Source organism: Lissotriton helveticus, chromosome 1_1 (genome assembly GCF_964261635.1).
Source record: "Lissotriton helveticus chromosome 1_1, aLisHel1.1, whole genome shotgun sequence".
Lineage (NCBI taxonomy): Eukaryota > Metazoa > Chordata > Amphibia > Caudata > Salamandridae > Lissotriton > Lissotriton helveticus.
The window spans coordinates 885,216,978-885,239,609 of NC_136057.1; the positions used below are offsets into that span (position 1 = coordinate 885,216,978).

The 22,632-nt window shown below is 45.6% G+C and overlaps 1 protein-coding gene across 2 annotated transcripts in view; it reads left to right on the plus strand.

Moving 5' to 3' along the window:
• Positions 1–22,632, plus strand: part of MON2 (MON2 regulator of endosome-to-Golgi trafficking) — a 1,009,595-nt gene that overhangs the window by 757,092 nt on the left and 229,871 nt on the right. For both annotated transcript variants that reach the window (XM_078675668.1, XM_078675659.1), the window contains exon 24: positions 7,190–7,483. In XM_078675668.1, the coding sequence (XP_078531794.1) occupies positions 7,190–7,483 (294 nt within the window). The remainder of the gene's footprint in view (positions 1–7,189; positions 7,484–22,632) is intronic.

Consider the following 22,632-nt stretch of genomic DNA (forward strand, 5'->3'; position numbering starts at 1 on the left):
TTGCAGACCCCCACCGAGAAAGAAGGCTTTGGAAGCCTCATGCACCTCTGAGAGAGTGTGCTCCAAAAATATGGGTGTCAATACCGCTTTCATGCAGGACTTCCTTCACCCATCTTGCCAAGGTTGGTGACAAAACTCCCTTATGAGGAGATCTGTGAGAAATTAATAGTTGGGTTTCGTTCAGTCTCAGAGATTGAGTTCTTCTCTTGTACTCTTTCAAACATTTAACCACACAGAGTCTTTCATTCTGAGGAAAGAAGGGGTAAAAGATAGAAGAGGACATAGTTTTGGTTCTCTTTTTGAGGTAAAAACAAACACCTTCTGGTTCGAAGGCCCTGCTGGAAATGTCTATTGCTTTGACATCTGAAGTTCTTTTGAAAGACCCTAGACATAACAAAAGAGTACGTTTAAAAGAGATGCGTTTTAAGGAGAGAGAGGAATTGTCTCCCCAGGAGGATAGGGTACGAAGTACAAGAGTAACGTCCCACAGGGCGGTATATTTAGTCGTTGGCGGGTTAAGAATTCTCATACTTCTCATTATCTTTTTAGTTAGCAAATTTTGTAAGGCAGAGATGCCACTAACTAAGGAGTGACATGCAGAAATAGCGGATCTATAGACATTCACGGTTCTATAAGAGAGGCCTGAAGTAAAGAGTTCTGTCAAGTAGTTAATAACATGTACTAAATCAGTTGAAACGGGATCATAACCTCATTGAAAAGACCAGCGAACCCTTTTGTTCCATGCCAGTCGATATGCTTTCCTTGTTCCAGACGTCAATGACTCAGAAATGAGTTTGAAAGCATCAGACGAAAGCCCTTCGATTCTCCACTATTTCCTGAAATCTTCCATGCCGTCAGGACCAGAAGACCCTGATCTACAAGAGGGTGAATGTCTCCTTCTGGACCCTGGAGTATCTCTCTGAACGAAAGAATCAAAATTGGGAAGTCTATGCTCATTTCCAAGATGATTGGAAACCAGGCCTGAGATCTCCAGAGGGTGGTTATCACAACTATGCTCTCTGTGGATCGTCGTGCATGAAGGTGAAGGTGAGGTAGCATTGCAAATGGCGGGAAAGCATAGGGAGCTAAGCCCCACCAATCTTGGAGGAAGGCATCTATCTACTGAGCTTGAGGATCCAGCATCCAACTGAAGAATTCCTTCAGTTGAGTGCTCAGACGATCTGCCAATAGGTCCATCCTGAAAGGACCCCATCTGGATTGGATAGTTAAGAATACTTTTCTGTCTAGTCTCCAGTTGCTGGAATCCTTGAAATTCCTGTAGAACCAGTCTGCTAAACCATTGTTCATCCCAGGAATGGGTTCCGCTAAAACTGATATCCCTTTGCTCAAGCAATATTCCCAGAAGCGCTTCACTAGGTCCTTTGGAGTGGGGTCCCCCTAGTTTGTTGACATATCGGACTGCTGACACATTGTCCACGCCTGACATTACGAAGCATTTCAATGACTTTTGGGTGAAGCATCAAATTGCAAATGAACCTGCCAGTAATTCTAAGCAGTTGATATGCAACTTCTTCAATTGAGTTGTCCAGCGTCCCCCTGTTGAGGATTTCCCACATCTCGCTCCCCATCCTTCCAAACTCGCATCTGACTCTATTATTAGATCTGGTTCTTCCCCAAAAATGGCTCTGCCATTCCATGCCTCCACATTCTTTAACCACCAAAGGAGTTTGTTCCTTGATTCTTGGTCTAAGGGGATCATCTGGGATTACGATTGAGTTGATCTCAGAGCTCTGGCTTTTAGCTTTTGTAGTGCTCGATAGTGTAGGGGTCCTGGAAAGATAGCTTGAATTGTGGAGGATAGAAGGCCCAAAATCCTTGCTAAGATTCTTAGGGGGAAGGTCTTTTTGGTGAGTGTCTTCCTCAGTTCTTTCCTCACCTTCCTTACCTCTTCCCCTGGTAGTTTCAGTTCTGCTTTCACTGTATCTACCATGAAGCCAAAGGTTGTGTTTGTTGACTTGGTATTGTACAGGATTGTTTCTTGTTTAAGACGAAGCCAGGGTGTTCTAGGAGTGGTATTGTGAGGTCTGTGTGAAGTGAAATGGTCCGTTTTTATTGTGCCATTATGAGAATATCGTCGAGGTATATAATTAGTCTCACTCCCCTCTCCCTGAGCCAAGCAGTGCCGGGCGGAGTACCTTGGTGAAACACCAAGGGGCGGATGACAGTCTGAAAGGGAAACTGCAAAATTGGTATAGTTTCCCTCCCATGTGCATTGGAGAAATTTCAGATGGGGTTATCAAATTGGGATTGTCAGGTAGGCGTCCCTTAAAAGGTGTATTTCCTCCATCTTGAAGTGTTGGTAGACTACCCAATGGTTTAATTCTTTTAGATTTATGACAGGTCTCTGTTTTTCTTCTCCACCAGGAAGATGTTGCTGAGGAAGCCTAATTGTGTGCCCTCGATAATTGCCCCTTACTTTAGTAAGTCTTTTACCTCTTTAGAGACCAGATCTTTGTCTTTAAGTGAGAAGGTAATCTCTCGTGGTCGTCTTGTTTGGAAGCGGATATCGGTGAAGTTTATCACTGTATTCAAGACCCAAGTGTCTTGAGTTACTAAATTTTAATTGCCAGAAAATTGGCATAGTCTCCCTGCCACCCTTGAAGGGGTATCTGAAAGGTCTTTCGATGTTCCTGCCTGATGAAAAGGAATGTTGTCTCCGTTCGGCTCTGAAGGGACATCCGCAGTGCCTCGGTCTCTGTGGGTAGAATTGCTGGGAGCCGTAGTTGTTGTTAAATCTGCCGCCACGGCCGATGAAGGATCTTGAGGGGGTATTCCACGGCCGGGGAAACAACCCTGCATTCTCCCGGCCCTGTTAAAAACTCTATCTTGAAAAACATTTAAAATTTCTTTCTGGGATTTTTGGATGGAACTAAAGGCTCCAACGTACTTAGCCATTTCTTTGATGAAATCTTCCCCAAAAAGAAGGCCTTGGGAGTTAGGATCGCCATCTTTTTGGGCTAATTCGATCAGTTTACGATCAATCTTCAATAGCACACCTTTTTTTCTCTCCATGGAGATGGCGGTATTGGCATTGCCTATAAGGCATAGAGCCCTCTGTACCCCTTCTCTAAGTTTTTATGGTCAATTTGATTATTTCCCAGGTAGGTTGATTCGGCCATCTCAAACATTTTGGTGAATCGGCCTAAGGTGTTGAGGAGGCGGTCTTGACAGCATATTAATCCTTTGTCCATGCCTTTCTTCGGGTCTTTGGAGTTCTTAGCTATGAAAGCTACTACTTTGGGATCTAGTTCCGGAGTCATAGCCACTTTATTGGGTAGGGAGGGGAGCTGACATTCAGACCAGAGTTTGGATCTTACTTCTTTGGGGATCTCTTTCCTCAACCAAACGGAGAGGTAGTCCGCGATGGGGTCCACTCTGGAGAGAGGGGTGTTTAATTAATAGAGGACGAACATTTCCTCGCCAAATGGGTCCAGGAGTGCCATGTTGGACCCCGAGGCCTTACATGCCTCTTCAGAGCTTTCCGTTCTCCTCAACTGTACGTCTTCCTCATCAGTATTGAATGCAGAGGAGTAGGATTGCTACATTTCTGGTTCATAGCTATCATCACTATCTATGTGGATAGGGAGCTCTGGGCCTTTTTCTTGCTCATCTGGGGTGCCCGAGGTACCAGTCTTGTCACTGCCTAAAGAGCGTGATGAGGGGATGGAGGTTTTAGGTTTCATTGCGCCCTGTGTTTGGTTTCCTTCAGAAGCCCTCTTCCTGGGAGCCTTGGATGCTCTGTTTTATTTACTCGTAGAGGGGTGTGATGATGCATGGGATATGGACTCTATTTTTTTATTTATTGTGTCATCAATCGAGGCCAAACCTTCTCGAGGCCCTTGTTGACTAGCTCCTCCAATTTCTCCTCAATATTTATTTGAGGTAGGGGTGCAGATATTCTTAATGGAGTAATAAGAATTTTAATAAAGGTTTATGAAGCTGATAAATAGTGAAGTTAATAATAAATAGTAAAGTTGGTAAATAATTAGGATGTTATAGGTTTAATAAAGGTTTTAGTGAGGGTAGAAGGCTTTTATAATGGTCCCCTATGGATAAGGGTAGTCCCTTTTTTACATTTTTATAAAATAATATAGATTTAAATAAAGTTTAGTGTGTGTAAAAAAGCTTTTATAATGGTGCCCTATGGATAAGAGTAGCCTTTTAGCAGAGGAGGTTGTATCCCAAACAGCTGATTCGAGTGAGAAAAGGCAGATATTTGGAACTGCCGGTATCGCGTCGGGGCAGCTGATGTGTCCCAATTAAATAAAATGGTGGAGGCATTGCGTGTATTGAATTTAGCCCAAAGTCCTAAAATGGCTCCCTGCCAGGTTACTTTCCTCTATTTGATTTAACCCGGCCCACCTCGACGCGTACGATCGCGTCGAGGGGGGCCGGAATGAGAGGGTTTCCTCAGCAAATCGTTCCGCAATGAGGCCGATCAGGTGGAAATACGGCAAGCCAGGCGGAGGTAAGGTGCTCAGAAATTAGTGCGTTATTCAAAGGGACACGTTTGGGCGCTCAGTGATTTTTATATAGTATACAGAAGAAACAGTGAGAAACAATTCCGTTTCAGAATAAAACCGGAGAAAGAGCGACAGGGATAAAAGGGGAATTAAGACATATGAAAAGGGAAGGGCATGGATTATACACCTTTATAAGAGAGAAGGTGAAAGACACAAAAGGGTATAATCATAAAACATATGAAGAAAAAAACCTTAGTAAAACATATGAACAGACATGCTTAGCAAGTTAACCATAGTGAGCAGCTATCAAATAAATAACTATACATAGTCAAAGACTACATCAGATAGTCAAAGTCTGTAAAAAAAAGTGTTAAGCTGAAAAGCAGTACTTATCTTTCTGAGCAGAAGCAACAAAGAAGGAAGATGGCTGGTCATGAGGGGACTTTATACACTTTGGAATGTTCATTGAAGTTATATGTTCTTCAGTTGTTGCTGCTGAGCTGTGGCAATAATGGAGATTTGCATAATATGGGCCCCGTGTCATGCCATAAAATTGCTATGTTATTCTCATGAAGTCTTTACCTTCTTTCCAGCTCGCTATGTAGTTTAAAAAAATTAAAAACTGTACTGTAGAGCATGGAAGTTTTATCCAAAGTTCAGTTTACTATCAAGGATAATTTTTTCAACTTTGACCATAGTGGTTTCCTGTCCCAAATAGGTAATATATTTTGTCATTTTAATTGACATTTCTGTGTTTTTATTTATTGCGGTACTAAAAATGGCCCTGCAGTATGTGACATTTTAGAATTTTAATTTGATTTGGAAACAGACTCGAAGGTGAACTCTTGATGAGTTCAAAAGAAACCCTAATTCTGAGGGACAAACTTCCAATTTTGGAGTAAATACATGAAGTAGTATTCTTTGAAAAGTCAAAGAATCATCTTGGCAAATGCATGTTGGAGTCAACAGCCACGACACCTGTGAGAGAGTGATGTGGCATGCCATACTATTTCTGAAAGAAGCCCTGAATGAGTAGAGCCTGTTCTATCTACTCAAAGTGCTGGTACGACTGCTCAGTTCTTTAGGAATCTCCAGCAGACTGCTGTTAGCGGTCTGTTGTCAAAGGCCTGTTTTGTACAAAAACAATCCTTAGAGTGGACTTTTGATCAATCCATTGCTTATCATTTGTGACTTTCTTGTCATTCTGATATGCTTGCGTATTATTCAGTGTCTTTCCTTATTCTTATGTTTACCCTCCCATGGAACATATCTTCATTATCATCCTTTTGATAAGATGACTTGTATCCTTCTGTGGCTCACATCAGTGAGCAACTTTTTTCTTTTTTTTAGATAATTCCATGGAAGTGTGTGTTTTCTTGCTCTCTGCCCAATGTGCTGCTCTCCCTTTCTCACCCCCACCCCCCACACACGCTCTAGTGGTTGCTCCCTGCTCAACCCAGCTCATTAACAAAGGCATAACAAGAGGTATATTTTTGCCAAGTTGCCTTCCACATGTAATGTAATCGGTCAGGCCTTGGCTACTGTCAACTACTTAGCCTGCATTTGAGGCACAAGGTGTACTTAGCATGACTGAATGGAGATGTTTCTTCTTTTGGAGGTTCTAGATCTGCAGCTTTGCTGCTGCTATGCTCTAAATGTCTGGAGCATTTGTGTCAGTTCCAAGTCCAGTGGAAAGTCATTAGCAAGCATTTCCTACACTTTCTCATATAGTTATGCCCTTTTAAGTCCCTGCAAATATCCCTCTGCCTTATTTTTAAACCACACTCAATATGCTTCTTAAAATTCCTATTCAGGTGTTTCTGCATTAAATTTGAAAAATAAACCATGCTGTTTCTATAAAAATGTAAAATATTGAATTAGGTTTTCAGTTTCTAGATCTTAAGATATGTTTGCTTTTCCACTTGTATTTTAATTTGTTTTTTCTTTTCTTTTTTTAAGAATGATTTACAGTTAAGTATTGATAAAGTCACTAGCTTAAGCACTTTATAAATGTGAGACATATTGGCTTTGCCTGTGCCTTTGTATGGCGCATGTGGCAGTGTCCTGCACTTGTGCTGTTTAACCAGGATGGAAGTCCACCCGGTCTGGATAATGTACTCCTATTCATAGTGGGTCTGTAATGGGTTGTGGTTGGTGCCATAGTAGTGTGCCACCACTTACCGCAACAAAATGAGCATATACTTATGTTCTCAGGCATTCCTGCTGTTTGCCCATTTCTGATGTCTTAGAAGGAGCATCAGACTGCCATGGTCTGCTGCCCTGTTGCAGATGATTGGGTGGTTTGATTGGGTTCTTGGGCGTGATTGAGTTGCTTTACATATTAGACTGGCCAGCAGCACAATGGGAAAACAATCATAGAATTTGAGATTTGCACCCTGGCAATTTGAGAATGAGGGTGTCATGTCAGCATTGTAGAATTCTGGGTTATCAATTGAGATTTGGATATTGGGAGGCTGTGGAGTGGTGCAGAGCTAATTGTGTAAACAAATCCAGCACGGTCAATATATTTCATGGTAAATATGGAAATGAAATGTTCAGCAGAACTATTCAGAATGGTTTTTAAATGCTTGGAACATAATCTTAATCCCTTACTCCATAAACAAAAAATTACTTGCACTGGTTTTTTTTTATTAGATGAAAACCAATACAGACATTAACAATCCATATTTCCTTTTCTTTTATAGTGGAATATTTCTGATTACTTCTTCCAAAGAGGTGAAACCATTGAAAAAGAGTTGAACTGGGACGAGGAGTTACAACAGAAGCAAGCAGAGGAAAAAGGAGTGACTCTAAATCGGCCGTTCCACCCAGCGCCACCATTTGACTGCCTTTGGTTGTGTCTCTATGCCAAACTTGGGGAACTCTGTGTGGATCCGCGGCCAGCAGTGAGAAAAAGTGCAGGGCAGACATTATTTTCCACTGTTGGGGCTCATGGAACATTGTTGCAGCATGCAACGTGGCACACAGTGACCTGGAAGGTACTTGTTCATTTTCTGGTGAAACCAATTAAATAATGTCTTTGCTGTATATTTTCCCAGCTTCCAAGCATTCTTCCATATTATTTCCTACGTTGAAAAGAATTGTACCTTTTTTTTCATGTCATCATAATGCAATGCCACAAAATTAATATCTCCGTCTTTTGAAACAGACGTTTCTAGCTATTATAGACAGAGCTATTGGAATTGTGTGATTGTGCAGCCATGGCGTTTTTGGCAATATTATAGATTTGCCGCATTTACCACATAATCCATAATCTGCTGAATAATCTGCAGATTTTAACCCCCCAAAATAGTTTGTAGCTCATTTGGTTGAAATGTTACTAAAAACACAGGGACACGTGTTACATCGCAGCAGAAATCCTTTTGCAAAGGTTAACTTGTCACCTTCCTGTTGCTTATTGCTATATTTGAGTGTTCACTTGGAACTTAGTTCAACTCTTTTGCATAATTAGATCCTTCCCTGCCACATAATTTCAATGGCCCTTATTATATGCTAAGAAGCATTGTGTAATTCTCGTATATCATGGCTGACAACTAGGTGGGCCACACACTGGATCTTATTCTGCCCTCCTCCCTTGAAGTCCGTGTAGGCGATAGAATAGCTTTCCTTTGAATATATACTTATCTTATTCCGTTCCCAGTGCTTATAGACAAGCTGTTAGCAGGTGGTCCTTCGCCTAGTTTAAGAATCACACGTGCTTGAGCTAATATTTTTGCATCTATTCTGTACAGTAAGATACCTGTTGCACTGACATGTAGTTCCTACCAATTTGTAGGGCCTACGCATTGTTTGTACAACATAAACTAAGGACTTGGTGTCAAGACTGAATCGCGACACCCCCGCAGGATATGTTGTCCTATAGACCATATAGCTCCCAGTGCCACCTTACGCCCCCCAATCCCCCCCCCCCTAACCTACCATGGAGCAAATGGCTTTCTGACAACCAGTGAACATGACAACCCTTAACCCTCAGGGATTGTGGAAACAGTACAGAATGTTTCTCATTCACTCGTGCTCACTTATTCTAAGAGCAACATACAGGGACTTTTTAAATAATATACATTGAACCAAAGTTATTCTCGCATAAAATACAATACGTGTGCTGCAATGATTAGAAGACAGAAGCAGATAATCGTGATTACAAGCACCAAAAGTGTAAAAAGTAGATATAGTTCTACCTTGGTGCTAAACAATGTATATATGCAGGCATATAAACAAGGCAGTAATCCAGTGTACTCCTACTATATGAACCCTACTCTGAGTGTACCTAGAGTGTGTGTAGGTGTAGAGCCAAAAATCCCCCAAGGGACTATCTAACCCCATTACCTAATGGGACAAAGTGAAGGACCCCATCTTGGTCACAAACTGGACACTCCTCACAAGATGTCAGACTGCTGTGTTGTGATTTCTCAGTATGCAAGGACCCTCTGTGTCGTCGGAAGTGCCTCTTCTGCTAATCTATTGGTATGCTCATCTTTTATAATTGAAAGCAGCCTTACGTTGTGCACATAGATTAGTGATGTTATGCATATATAGATAGCCCTAGGAAAAACAAATGGGATAGCTAGGACCATGAACGGGCCGGGCCGATCTTGTCCCTTGGTAAGTATTGAAAAACAACTTGGACGGACCAAACTAATTGGCTATTCAACACTGCAGTGCCTGGCACCACAAAAGAACCCTTACACACCAACCTAGTTGGTGTCATGCTTCAGGGTTCCCAGCTGAGTAGCCGCATGCTACTCAGCTGTGCTGCGACACCTGGTTACATTAGAGCTGGGGGGGTTTGTGAATGTGATGAAGTGGTGTAGTATACAAAATACCTCTGGGATTCTAACTGATAATTACTTTATTCCCAGTGGCCCAGGGTATGTTTAAAATCAATGAGTGGATAACGTTTTAAGACTAGTGATTGTGTTTTAGTTCTCTCTGGTCTACATGTTTCAGCCCTTTGCAAGATTTAATAGGGCTTTCTTCAGGAACTCTCTCATAAAAGTTAAAAAGTGAAAGTGAAAAGAGAGGAACAGTTTTCATTTCTCTAATGGCGGTGCATTTTACTTGGACGTTGCTTTGTAAAGCTGGATATTCTTTAAGGTTCTGTAAAACATCCCAAAGATCATTGAGATCAAATGGTGTTTCTGCCGCCACCGTGCTGACACTATAGAGGTCGGGGACCAACATCCACAATCGCAACAGGAGTTTATAAGGTGTACGACCCCCTAGGGATTTTCATGGCATGTTGTTAAGTGTTCTCTGGACCGCATATAGGTGATTGACCCAACTGCCACCTATTAGGAACCAATCTGGAAAAATGAACGTTGGAACGCGTTCTTCTATCTGATGGACATGCAGAGGCAGCTGCACCCCAACAATCCCCAGAAATCATCAGACGAACACTGAAACAGAGACAACAGTGCTCATTCGATAATCTCAAAGGAAGGGGGTTTGGGAACTAAAAGAAATAGTTAAAACAAAAAGCTAAAATAAAGAAAGAAACAACAGGTGCGCATTCGTGCCAGTGGAGAAGCAAACTCTGGGTCGCAGAACAATCTGGGACATCTGTCCTAAAGCTAGGAATGAGTATAGGGACCAGCTCCTGCAGCAGTAGTAAAAGACATCAATAAGAACACAAATAATCAATGACATATCTCATGCATAATCTTCTGCATTGAGTCACGATAAAAGAGGTCTTTTAGAATGATTAGAATAAATCAGAACTCTACTCACACCATATGGTGCAAAGATAAATACACACTCACACAATATTGCGCCAAAGATAAATACATACTCCCACAATATTGTGCCAACGAAGATTACACATAAGCACACCATACATTCTTATTTCATTGAGATAAGACATAATCTGTATCCTTCAGCTGAAGTATGTCCAAGACTTGAAAGCATTACCAAGACCTTCTTTCAGCGAGAAAAAACAGAGACGTAACAGGATAACAATAAACACTGCAATAATAATATACACTTCTATCAGCATGAACTATGCACAAATTACAAAAATTATATGAGGAGGAAATGGCCAAAATCTAGGCAAGTAGCGTAAAGTAAGCTGAGTGGGAACAAGAGGGAAATGTGATATAGGAAACAAAGTCAGGAAGTCTCTGACTGCGAAAAGTTTTGTGCGCAGTCACTCAAGATCTTCCCGATAACCAGAAATGAGCTGGGAGTCAAAACAATGGAATTCCACTGAGTTAAATGTAGCCCAAAAAGGATTTTGACTAATCTGAGAGTAGCAGCAGCAAGGATGGAACAGGACTCGTCCGACCAGCACCTGTAGAGAAGAGCCGTCACGCCGCAGGATCTTCAACAGGAAACTCAATGTGAAGCACTGACGATAAGCCTGGGTGAGAGTTAAATACTTTTTGCCGGCTGATGAGTCATGGAGGTTGCTGAGTCATGGAGGTTGCTGAGTCACGGAGGCTTGCTGAGTCACGGAGGCTTGCTGAGTCACGCAGGCTTGCCGAATCACGCAGGCCTGCTGAATCACGGAAGCCGCTGAGTCACGGAGGCGGCTGAGTCACGGAGGCGGCTGAGTCACGGAGGCGGCTGAGTCACGGAGGCGGCTGAGTCACGGAGGCTTGTTGAGTCATGGAGGCTTGTTGAGTCATGGAGCCATGTTGAGACTTGTTGAGGCATGGAAGCTTGTTGAGGCATGGAAGCTGGTTGAGTCATGGAGGCTTGCTGAGTCACGGAGGCTTGTTGATTCACGGAGGCTGCTGAGTCACAGAAGCTGCTGAGTCATCGGGGTTGCTGAGTCATGAAGGCCTGTGAGTCACAGAGGCTGCTGAGTCATGGAGGTTGCTGAGTCGAACTCTGGCGTGGCCTGGAAACAAAGATAAGGAAAACACCACCACATACCGGAGCAGAGAATTAAAGAAATATAAGGCAGTTTTTCTTCCTCAGGTAACACAGGGAATAAAAGAGGGGACAAGCCGAAAGCGAGAGGCACGTGTTGAGAACCTGCTAGGATCCCCCACCCAACAGGCAGTCTTCCTAGGTAGGATGTAAGTGAGTGAAATGCACCCAGCACCCTGGGGTTAACCCCGAATAGTACCCCCACTACTGCTGGAGTGCTGAAGGTGGTGGGCAGTCCGATAGAGCCTAATAGCCTTGCTGTTAAGGATTGCTTTAAGTCACGGTTTTTCCTCTCGACTCCTGAATTTCCCTCAGGGTGATAGGGGGAGGAGTACCGCAAGACCACACCTAAACTTCTAATAGCTTCTTTGTAAGTACGAGAGCTAAACGCCGGACCCTGATCAGGATGTAGTGTGCCAATTGAGTATGTGCCGATAAAGACTCGCAAATCCTTTATAACAGTTTGAGCATCAGCCGAGCGCTGGGACCAAACCCACAGGAATCTAGAGCATATCCTACTGCCACCAAGATTTACTTGTAAGCCCTGTCAGAGTGTAAGGGGCTGCAGTGATCCAAATGTACACACACGTGAAGTATGTCTGAGATCAGTAATGGTGTTTGTGATGGACGTGCTACTGTGGAGCCCTTCATCTGCTAGCATATGTCTCATTTGAGGACAAAGTCATTGGTCTGCTTAGTAAGACCTAGCCACCATTAGCGCTGCTTTTATAGTGAAACTGTAGCAGAGATCCCTCCATGTGCTGAACCCAGACCCTCACGTGCAGCTAATATCAACTCCAATCTGCGATCAGTGTTTGGTATTACTCTATCCCCCACTCCTGGAATCTGAGCATATGGAGGGTTTTGTGCATCTAACTTGGAGTACTTTAGTGGGAAGCCTTTCGGCAGGGCTGAGCTGTTGTGCATGACATTGACAGCTATTATAGTTGTTCCCTCTATCCTCGTACTGGAGCGAGTTATTGCAGCAACAGCAGCAGTGCGTACTGTTGCCTTGGTGGTTTCATCTACCATTGAATTCCCTTCAACTTGAACACCAACATGTTGATGACTCAATGTATGAATAACATGAGCCAGTGGCAAGCCTTCTTTCAGCTTTGCCACTTGTTCCCAAAGCATCTTGTGCTTTACCGTGCAACCTTTGGAATCCCTAAATCCATTCTGGCCCTAATAGTGTAACTATTCGTTATTTGACTGGACTCACACAATATGAGTGTGGGGTATTAAGGATCCGTATTTTGTAGTGCCAGTATCAGGGCTTTTTGTTCCGCCAGGTGCACCGTACAATCTCCTAGAGCCTGTGTGTGTGTTTCTCCACACATTATGACCTGCACGCACCCTTTTACAATTGGGCATGACAAATATGTTGCAATATATTGTTATTTCATTCTTACGGACGGCTGGGCAGACCAATCGGTATAAATGATATATTCAAATCGATCTAGAGGCATTGTTTCATTCAGCAGAGGATATTCTTGTTCATACTGGAGGAATGCTTATGTCTGTAATGTAAAATCAAATCTGTAATCTACATCTGTTGCAGTGAGAGTTAGCCCATTGAATCCATTGTGGATGCAGTGCTTTAGTGTTTGGTATGCTTGCCTTTGCAATGGCCTCTAGTCTCAGTATCAGGGTCACGACAATTATGCGTTTCGCCTATGCCAGTGCGCGCGTGCTCTCTCTCTCTCTCTCTCTCTCTCTCTCTCTCTCTCTCTCTCTCTCTCTCTCTCTCTCTCTCTCTCTCTCTCTCTCTCTCTCTCTCTCTCTCTCTCTCTCTCTCTCTCTCTCTCTCTCTCTCTCACTCTCTCACTCTCTCACTCTCTCACTCTCTCTCTCTCCAGCAGTCTGTGCTTCTGTGAGTATTTTTTCTGTTGGTGCAAAACGCATTTCAGCGTTTGTGTACAAATGTGATTTGTGATTTGTATGCAATAGGTACTGTATCGCCTTCATCGAAAGTGATGTAGATGTACCCTGTTATTTTAGCAACCACGCGGATCACCAGGTTAGTTGTGTTGACAAATGCATGTAAATGTTTAGAAGCTATCATGTCCGCTTGTACGGAATGTAGGATATCGGTATATTCCTGTGTCCAATGATGTACTGAAAAATCTGAAAGAGACAATTAGTTATGCATTCTTCACCTTAGAATTACCCCAAGGCGTTAGACTGGATCCCGAGAATTTTTTCATCAGCTGTACCCCTGCGCATCGATAGGTGGCGTCAGACAACTCCGCGTTCGTCATTGGCGTCGTGGTCGCCGGGATGATGTTGTGGTATCTACTTAGACGCCAGCCTTGCGCACTGACGTCAGTTCTTTTTTTTTCTGTGCCAGCCAGCGCAGATCTTAAGTGAGCGGTACCTCGAGTCACTTTTTGGCTCCCCTTTTTGCGACTTTTGTCGACATCTTTTCAAGTCATTCAACTCCTGGTGCACACAGGGATGCCCCGTCCATGAACCAGCTTCAAGGTTTGTGACTCCTGTCACAAACTGATGTCGGTTATGAACCCGCACCTTGTGTGCCTTTGGTGCCTGGAGCGTGACCACGACCCGAAGTCGTGCTCCGACTGCCGGGCCATGAACTTGAAGTCTTTGTGGGAGCGGTCCCGAAAGCTTCTCAAGGCCCGGCAGTCTGCTCCATGCCATTCGAGGTCCCGGAAGTGGAAGGTAGTCGTCCAGCTCCACCCGCGGAACATTTTGGGTCAAATCCGGACCTTCCCTCCCATTTCGGGAACCGGAGCGACCCCTGCCCAGCTTTGAAGCTTTTACAAAGCCTTGCATTCCATCTTCGGGCAGCCAGACTCCGCCGGTGTACCCCTGGGCCCGCTGACTCAGTTGGGGGCTCTACGCCTTCGATGCCAGCGGCTTCGGCTCCGATGCCGCATGGCCCCCAGGGTTCCAGGACCGGACACAGATCGGCCCCGGTCTACTTTGTGATACCTCCTACGGCGCCGAATCCAGTGACGACACCTCCTACGCCAGTTGTGTCCCCAGACGACGTCGACCCCAACCCCAACCTCCCCTCGATGTGGACGGGGAGCCGGACCCACGTCGACCGACACCGGACTGGCGCCGACCGGTACATTTGTACCATTGTTCTCCCCTGGTGTTCCCTATCTCTCTGAGTGAGAGGAGGGTGAGGAGGGCTGGGAAGGGGGTCTGTGGACCCTGTAGCAGACCCATTGGAAGAACTGGACTGGTGAGAGGAGTTTGGTGAGGCCAGTGGTCTGGATACGTCCCCAGACCTTGGCCCGCTTTCTTCCCCTACCATGGCTACGGAGGAGGGTGCATCTTACTCAGTGGTGTTGCGTAGAGTGGCCGAGGCCCTCAACCTCGAGCTTCCTACAGTGGCAGTCAGGACTAACTTGACTGAGGTGCGTCTGCTGGCAGCTGCCTCTTCAGAGCCCCGGCTGCCATAAATGAGGCCCTCACTGACATTCTTTTGGGCACCTGGTCCGGGGCTCCTGTGGATAGGATGATTGCCCACGCCACCGCCCGGCCCTGGGAGACCCCATTTTCCTCTCCCAACACCCCACTCCTGAGAGCTTGGTGATCCTAGCCTCAACTTCAAAGGGCACACTCCCTAACGCACCACCTGATAGGAAATCCAAGAAGCTGGACCACCTTGGGAAGAAGATGTTTTCTTCCTCCAACTTAGGACTGCAGTCGGTCAACGCTGCATGTCTCTTGGGCCATTACTCCCACTCATTGTGGGACAGGGCTGTGCAGATGCTGCCACAGTGCCGGGAGGAGGCCCGGGCCGTGCAGTCCCATACTATTGCTGAAGGAAGGGACGCAGCTCCAGTGTGGGCTGGACACCGCCGACTCACTGGGCAGGACGATTTCCACGTCAGTAGCACTGAGACGCTACGCCTTGTTGAGGTCCACTGGCTTTTCGGGTGATGTCCAAGCAACACTTTTGGTCATGCCCTTTGATGGCCATTGCCTTTTTGGCAACAAGTCAGACAACGCGCTTGAGCACTTTAAGGATTCTAGGGCTATGGCCAGATCCTTAGGCCTAGCTTTCACCTTCCGCCCTGAGCATTCTGCTTTTTGCCCCTTTCGTGGCTATGGAAGGGGTGCCCCGCCATGTTCCGCCCAGAGCCACAGGCCTGTGCAAGCTGTCCAGCCTTTGCGCGGCCAGCTCTTTGTTGGCTATGTGGGCGCCAAGAAAGGTCGGGCCGTGCAAAAACGGACCATCTCCCGATGGGTCGTCCTTTGCATCAACATGCTACTCCTTAGCGAAAAAGGAACTTCCAGTGGGGTTGCATACCCATTCCACCAGGGCGACGTCAGCTACTGCTGCTTTGGGACGTGGAGTCCCCCTTCATGATATCTGCCAGCAGCTATGTGGGCTTCATTGCACACGTTTACCAAACACTACTGCCTGGACAGCCATGTCCAGAGATACGACTTCTTTGGCCGTTCAGTTCTACAGGACTTTCTGGTGTGAACTTGGTTCTCAGACCCACCTCCGGGGTTGGTATTGCTGGGGTACCTATTGAAATGTCTCGTTCAGATGAGCAAGTTACTTACCTTCAGTAACGATGTATCTGTTAGAGACATAGATCTGTTTTGGATTCCTCACCACCCCACCCATCTTGCCCGTTCTGCGAACTGACTTCTAGGGAAATTGACTTCCGTTGAGGGTCTTAGTTTTGTGCACCAGTGGTCAGTGTCTTGCATGGCTCTGCTCTTCTGACGTGGAATGTCATGTAAAGAACTGACGTCAGCGCATGAGGGCAGCATCTAAGTAGATATCGCAACATCATCCTGGCAACCACGACGCCAACCACGAATGCGGAGTCGACCGACGCCACCTGTCGACGTGCAGGGGTATGGCTGATGAAAAAATTCTCCAGATCCTGTCTGATGCCTGGGGGTAATTCTAAGGTGAGGAATTCATAACTAATCTATGTCTCCTACAGATATATTGTTACCGAAGGTAAGTAACTTGTTCATCAGGTCTAATTAAGTCGTACAATGGTTTCACCCTTTCTGCACAGTCCTAAATGTGTGTCCTGCCAAAATTCAAGAATCCTAAAATAGATTCGTTGGAGGTTGGTGCAGTGCACATTTTTCTAAAAATTGTGCCGCAAGTTGTTTTCCTTCACATGACAATTGGTGCCCTAAAATTAGGATATTGAGGTGGGCAATTTTTAATTTCTTGAAATGGAAATTTGTATCCCAAGTTGGCGAACCCAGGAATAATGTGGTTCACCTTAGCGAAGTGTTCCATAAATTCATTGTTCGTCAGATAGATGTCATCTATGTAGGACAATGCCTCCTCATCAAAACTTTGAAGTAACTCTTATACCCTGGCTGAAGAAAACCTGTGGCTATTCTTCTACCCCTGGGGTAATTGATAAAATTGGTGTTGAGAGCCTAGCTCTGAGAATGCTGTCAAGTATCTGCTCCCAGGTGCTATATTTTGGTAAAAAAATACTTTTGAGATGTCTAATGTTGTTTTGTATTTTTTCCACACAATGATATTCATTAGTGCCACACTGTGTGCATTCTGTACTTCAAATGTGCATGTGGATGCATTTAGATGTCTATAATCTGAGATTAGACCATATGAATTATCGGGTTTCATTACGGGAAACAAGGGATTACTCGTAGGTGAGGTGTAATTCTCCTCTATCACCCCCTGGTATTCCAGTTGATCTAGGATCTCCCAGACTTGTTTCTTTGCCTCATGCTTAATCGGGTATTGTCTCTGTGGTCGAGGAATTAGTTTTAATAGGATTTCGTGATGAAGTGACTCATCATCCCACCCAACATGATTGCGATAAAGTGAGGGAGCTAGCGCCCAGCGCGTAAGAATTTTTAACTGATTCTGGTACTAGGTCGGATAAAGCAGGTAAAATAACGTCTTCTCACATTGGGCAATCCATTGTAAATTCAGGTAGCCAATCATTTTTAGCCAAAAGAATGTCATTACCATAGGTCAGGTACTCCCAAAAGAGACCCTTTACCTTTGTGGGTGTGTCCTCTATTTGGAGCGTTATTTAGTATGAACGATGTGGGACACTTACCCTTGTATTAGGTGTTTCCACCGTGATAGGCTCACTCAGCGCGACTACCCCAGATAATCCATCAGGTTCTGGCGAGCTATTGTGACTTCTGTCACGCTTTCTAGCATCGTCACTGCCCATTCCCCTTCAGAGCGGTACAAAAGGGGGTGGTGATGGACGGAGCATCTGAACTAATCAAACACTCACACCCAGTCAAAAGATCTGCGTTTAATCCATCACCGTTCTTTAGCCCACTCTGCCACCCCAGTTCAGACATGGCCATATGCAAATCAGTCTGACCCTGTACCTCATGGGAACAGTCCAGCCCGAACTGCCAAGCAATGCCTTCCCTGGACTGGAAACGAGCTTCCTAGGACCGGTTTCTGGCATTTCAGCCGTCTTCAGCCAGGCTTGCTTGAATCCAGTGGCAAAGCGAGCAAGGGACTCACGTCTGAGCATACCCTGCCAACTTATGGCGAACAAAGCGGTACAAAAGGGGGTGGTGATGGACTGTTCCCATGAGGCACAGGGTCAGACTGATTTGCATATGGCCTTGTCTGAACTGGGGTGGCAAAGTGGGCTAAAGAACGGTGATGGATTAAACCCAGATCTGTTGACTGGGTGTGAGTGTTTGATTGGTTAAGATGCTCCGTCCATCACCACCCCATGTTGTACCGCTTCATTCCCCTTCAGAAGCTGAGTCCTCAGTAGCCTGGGCATTTCTAATTTTAATCCCGGCTACCTTCTTCTTTTTAAATTGAGGTGGTGAAGTCTTTTGTTTGTCTTCCTGTTTAATGATGTAGTCCAAAGTGCGACGTGTCTCACTTTTCAGCTTGACTCACTCTTCCGATCTGTACTCTGACTGCCTGTCTCTCTCCTAATGCTTTTCGGATGTCTCCTACAAGGAACGAGATGAACGTGCATCAGTATCCTGATACCTGTCAGGTTTTCTAATATTGTCACAGTTTCTCAGATTGTATTTTCGTCTGGTGGGTTCTTGTTGAGGAGACCCATCCCGAGACTGTGTTTTGATTTGTTTATTTATTGTTTATTATCACATTTCTTCTTTGATGAATCAGGTGCTTGCTTAGAGTTATCTTTTTCACAACTACGCTTTAACTATTGGTTTCCCAGGTCTAGCTCCCAGATTAGCCTTCTTTTTAGTTAGTTATGGGTGCTGCAGCCAAATTCCAGTGGAGTTGCATGCCCTACCTAATCCTAAGATTTTCAGATAGAGACTGAAGACCCTTCTTTTTAATTAATTTCTGCTGCAGGGCACACGCCGGGACACTCCATTGGAGTATCTGTGTGCGATCCAAGTGCTGTTTAACCTAACATGTATGTTTCCAGTTTGTGAGACTTTCTTGATGATTGACTTTGTCAAAGACTGTGGAGAGTTTGCGAATAATCAGCAGGCAGGGAGCTATTCCTACAGATATTGATTTTGTTGTTAAAAGCATTGTGTTTCTCTGCAGCTGAAGAATACTCTAGGAAACTGGCTCTGTATATACTATACCAAAGTAAGGTATAGTGTGCACAGAGTCCAGTGGATCCCCAGAGGTATAGAAGAGGCTAAATTAGGTGAATACTAACAGCTCTCTTTGTGGTAGTGTGGGCGAGCAGTAAAGCTTATCCAGAGGGTGTGTTAAACATTTATTGTATTCACTCAGTCAAGACTGAAGGCACACACTCAGAGACTGAATTCGGACCAACTGGGTGAGTATAAAAAATATATACTTAAGTTTTATTTTCTAGAACCAAGCAGGTCTTGGTACAGGTAGGTAAAATATACTTTCAATCATAGAATATTTCAAGAAGTGCTATTGGGAATGGATTTGCAATCGTTACAGGTTTGTATTGGTTCTAAAAGCAATTTAAATCACACAGTATTTACTTTGGATTCTTTTATCGTTACTTCAGGATTACATCGACTACTTGGGGAGAAAAGCCTAAATATCGCACCCTAGACTTTGTCACTTACAGGTAAGTACGACAATTATCAGTTTTAAGCACAGTTACTTTCTTCCCATACAAAACAGCAGTTCAACACTTGTACATTAGTTTCCAAGGGAGAAAAATGGTTATTGGTTTTACAGGTAAATATTCGACGAACATGTATGACTTTTGGGGGTTAGAACCAAGGTTACCCAAGGTCCAGGTAGGCAATCAAATTGCACCGCCAGCTGCACTGGGGCAGCCCGGTGCAGAGGCCCATTGTTAGCCAATGTGTTTAGGGGGGCCTTCGGTCAGGGGCTGCTTACGAGCAGGCCACTCTGGTGTGGGAGCAAAGCTCCTGAGGTTACGATTAGCACTGCAGGGGCCAACAATCAGCAGAGGAGCTGCACCACCAGTTGCACGGGTCGGCCTTGTGCAGAGTGCTAAGGCAACGTCGGGGAACCTGTGGATGTAAATTGAGGTCTTTGGTTCGGTAAAGATGCTGCAGGCTTGGGCAGGGAGGCTGGAGAGGTAAGTTGGGATCTTGGGGGATGCCTGGATACTGTTGGTTGGACCCACCCAAAGCCGTGGAGTGTCGAGACCTGGGGTGTTCTTTGTTGTCGGGTTCTTCTTACCAGCTCAGGTCTCAGTTGGGGGGACCTTTCAGGTTGAGGATTCAGGCGTTGGAATGAAGCTTGAGGGACGTCGGGGATCACCAGATCCCAGGTCAGGATTGCTGGGGAGACCTCCTCATGGAGTTGGGCCACTCAAACTCGGGCCGTGGGCATCTAGTGCAAAGTGGTGCAGAATGGTGGAGCCGTCTGGGTCCGGATTCTGTGGTTGAGTCTTGGCTTGAGTAAATCTAGTGCTCATGGGGGACAGAGCCTGTTAGATGAGTGCAGGAAGGGTCCTCCGGGCTCTTAGCGGGCTGCTGGACATGCCTGGGTTCTCGCTGTAGGCAGGTTAAAGTTGGGACAGGCTGGTAGGGCTTGGGCCAAAGCAGTATGTATCCTCTTCTTCCTGGGTCAGCACGGCTCTTTGGTTCTTTCTTGAATCTGAGGAGTCAAGGTTCAGGGTTGCTCCTAAATATTGAATTATGGGGCTTTACAAGGGGTGTGCAGGTCGGGACCAGTTGGTCTCTTTTATGGTGTGCGTACACCCCCTATTATGCTACCCTCCAGTGGGAGGAGACCATTTGCTGGGGGCAGCAAAAGGCAGGGACAGCTTACAAAGGCAGAAGTCCTTTGAAGCTTCCCACTCGTGGACCCAACCCATCCTGGGGGAGTCGGTGTGACACCTCTGCCCAGGATGGGCTTGGTTTCTGGACCCAAAGAGCGGAGGCTCTCTACCCAGGGGTCCAGAAACCTGTCTGATAGTGGCAAATGGCAGGCAGCCATTGAGGGACTGTTAGAAATGGAGATCTCTGGTTGGCTAAGGCTTGCGCCAAAGCCAGGCATAGACCACCACACTAGTCAAGGAAAGGGAGTTATACACCAAAGATAACCCCTGCTCACCCCCTTGGTAGCTTGGCACGAGCAGCTAGGTTTATCTCTGTGGCGATTTGTAAAGCATTTGCACAACACACACAGTAACAACACACTAGGCACACCACAAAAGGAACTCCACACAAGGTTATATATATAAATAGCCTTTGTATTATAATAAAAACACATCAGATAGTAATCACACAATATACACTGTGCCAACTGGCACAAGCAATATTTACAAGGGATTATTTACACATGACAGGGCCACTAGGGCCACTGTCAGAATTAGCACTTGGTAAAGAATATTAAAAGTAAGAATATATCAGGAACTTAGAACACAGCCAGTAATCACTGGCAGACACTATACTCAGCGTCAACCTGTAATATAAATCAGAACAGGCACAGTATCACATAAGGCGAGAACTCTTTTCTGCGCCAACCTCATAAGCTAAAATAGGATAAACCACAATCTCCTAAACATAACTTGTATTAGGAAATAAACTTAATAACATAACCTGCAGTAGAGAATGAAACAAACCTAGACCACAGTAGAGAAATAAAACAGTAGGTAAAACCTAGTAATCATAAAAGCACATCTATGAGCATAAATCAAGGTGCATAAAACATATTATAAACATTACATTTCCTAGCACCTACAAAAAGCACACTAGGGCCTTGCACCCTACAAATCTAATAGTCCCCTGGGCCAACGATGGCCCAAATGCCCTCTGTCCAAAGTCTGGGCGCGCTGCCATTGCAGCATCAGTCACTGGGGTGCACTTGGCGCATACCTAAACGTGGCAGCTGCCCACTACTTGCTGGGCAGCTGGGAATCTTCAATGAAGGGCCTAAACGTTGCAGCTGGCACTAAGTGCTGTGCAGCTGTGCAGGCCAAGGTAGGGGTGAAGGAGTGCGTCTTACTCCTGGACTTAACAACCTGTCCCCTAAAAGAATGAAATACCTAACGGTGCAGCTGCCCACTACTTGCTGGGCTGCTGGGAAGTAGAATTGCGGCATGGGCCCTCACTGGCCCTTAGGACAAATGTGCAAAGCGTCGGAGCCATCTGGCTCTAAAAGAAAACATGTGTCTTGGAGCACTCTGGCTCCTGAACTGATTATGCGCCAACTAGGGAAAGAACTGGCCCCCCAAGCACTGTGGAGCGCACTGGCGCTTTAAACAAAGGTGCCCATGGGTAGGTTAGTGCTGGAGCCATCTAGGCTCAGGAAACAAATATGCGAAATGTTGGAGCTATCTCGGCTCTGGGAATAATGGGGCCCAAAACACAGTCCTTGTGGGAGTTCGCTGGCTTCTAAAACAGTTATGCCCCGTCATTGGAGCTTACACCGACAATATGCCCTGAGGTTGGAGCTGCCCCCCCCCCCTTCGTGGAGTGTACAGGCGCTCAAAAATACTCAGGCCTAATGTAGGAGCGGTCCGCAACAGCTGGATCGCTCTAGCCCCCACGCTGCCTCAAGCGAGCCTCAACGCCTCTCCACTCACCGACTGATATGGGCGGCCTTCTCCTCTTCAGTGCGGCGGCGGCATGCGGGGCTCTCCCTACTCATGGGAGCCCCACCTCACTTGCTTCACCGGGTCTCCCATCTCGGGACCGGGACTTAGTGTGGAGCCCGCGAGGCCCTAGGCTGCCGCATCCTGCTTCCGGTCCTGCCGCGGCCCCGCCCACGTCACAAGCAGACTTGCCTCAACTCTGGGCCGGCCGCAGCAGGACTGCAGCGGCGATCTTCGGCGGCAAGAAAGGAGGGGTAGGCTCCCTCAGTAATGAAAAAATAAAGTCAGTATGC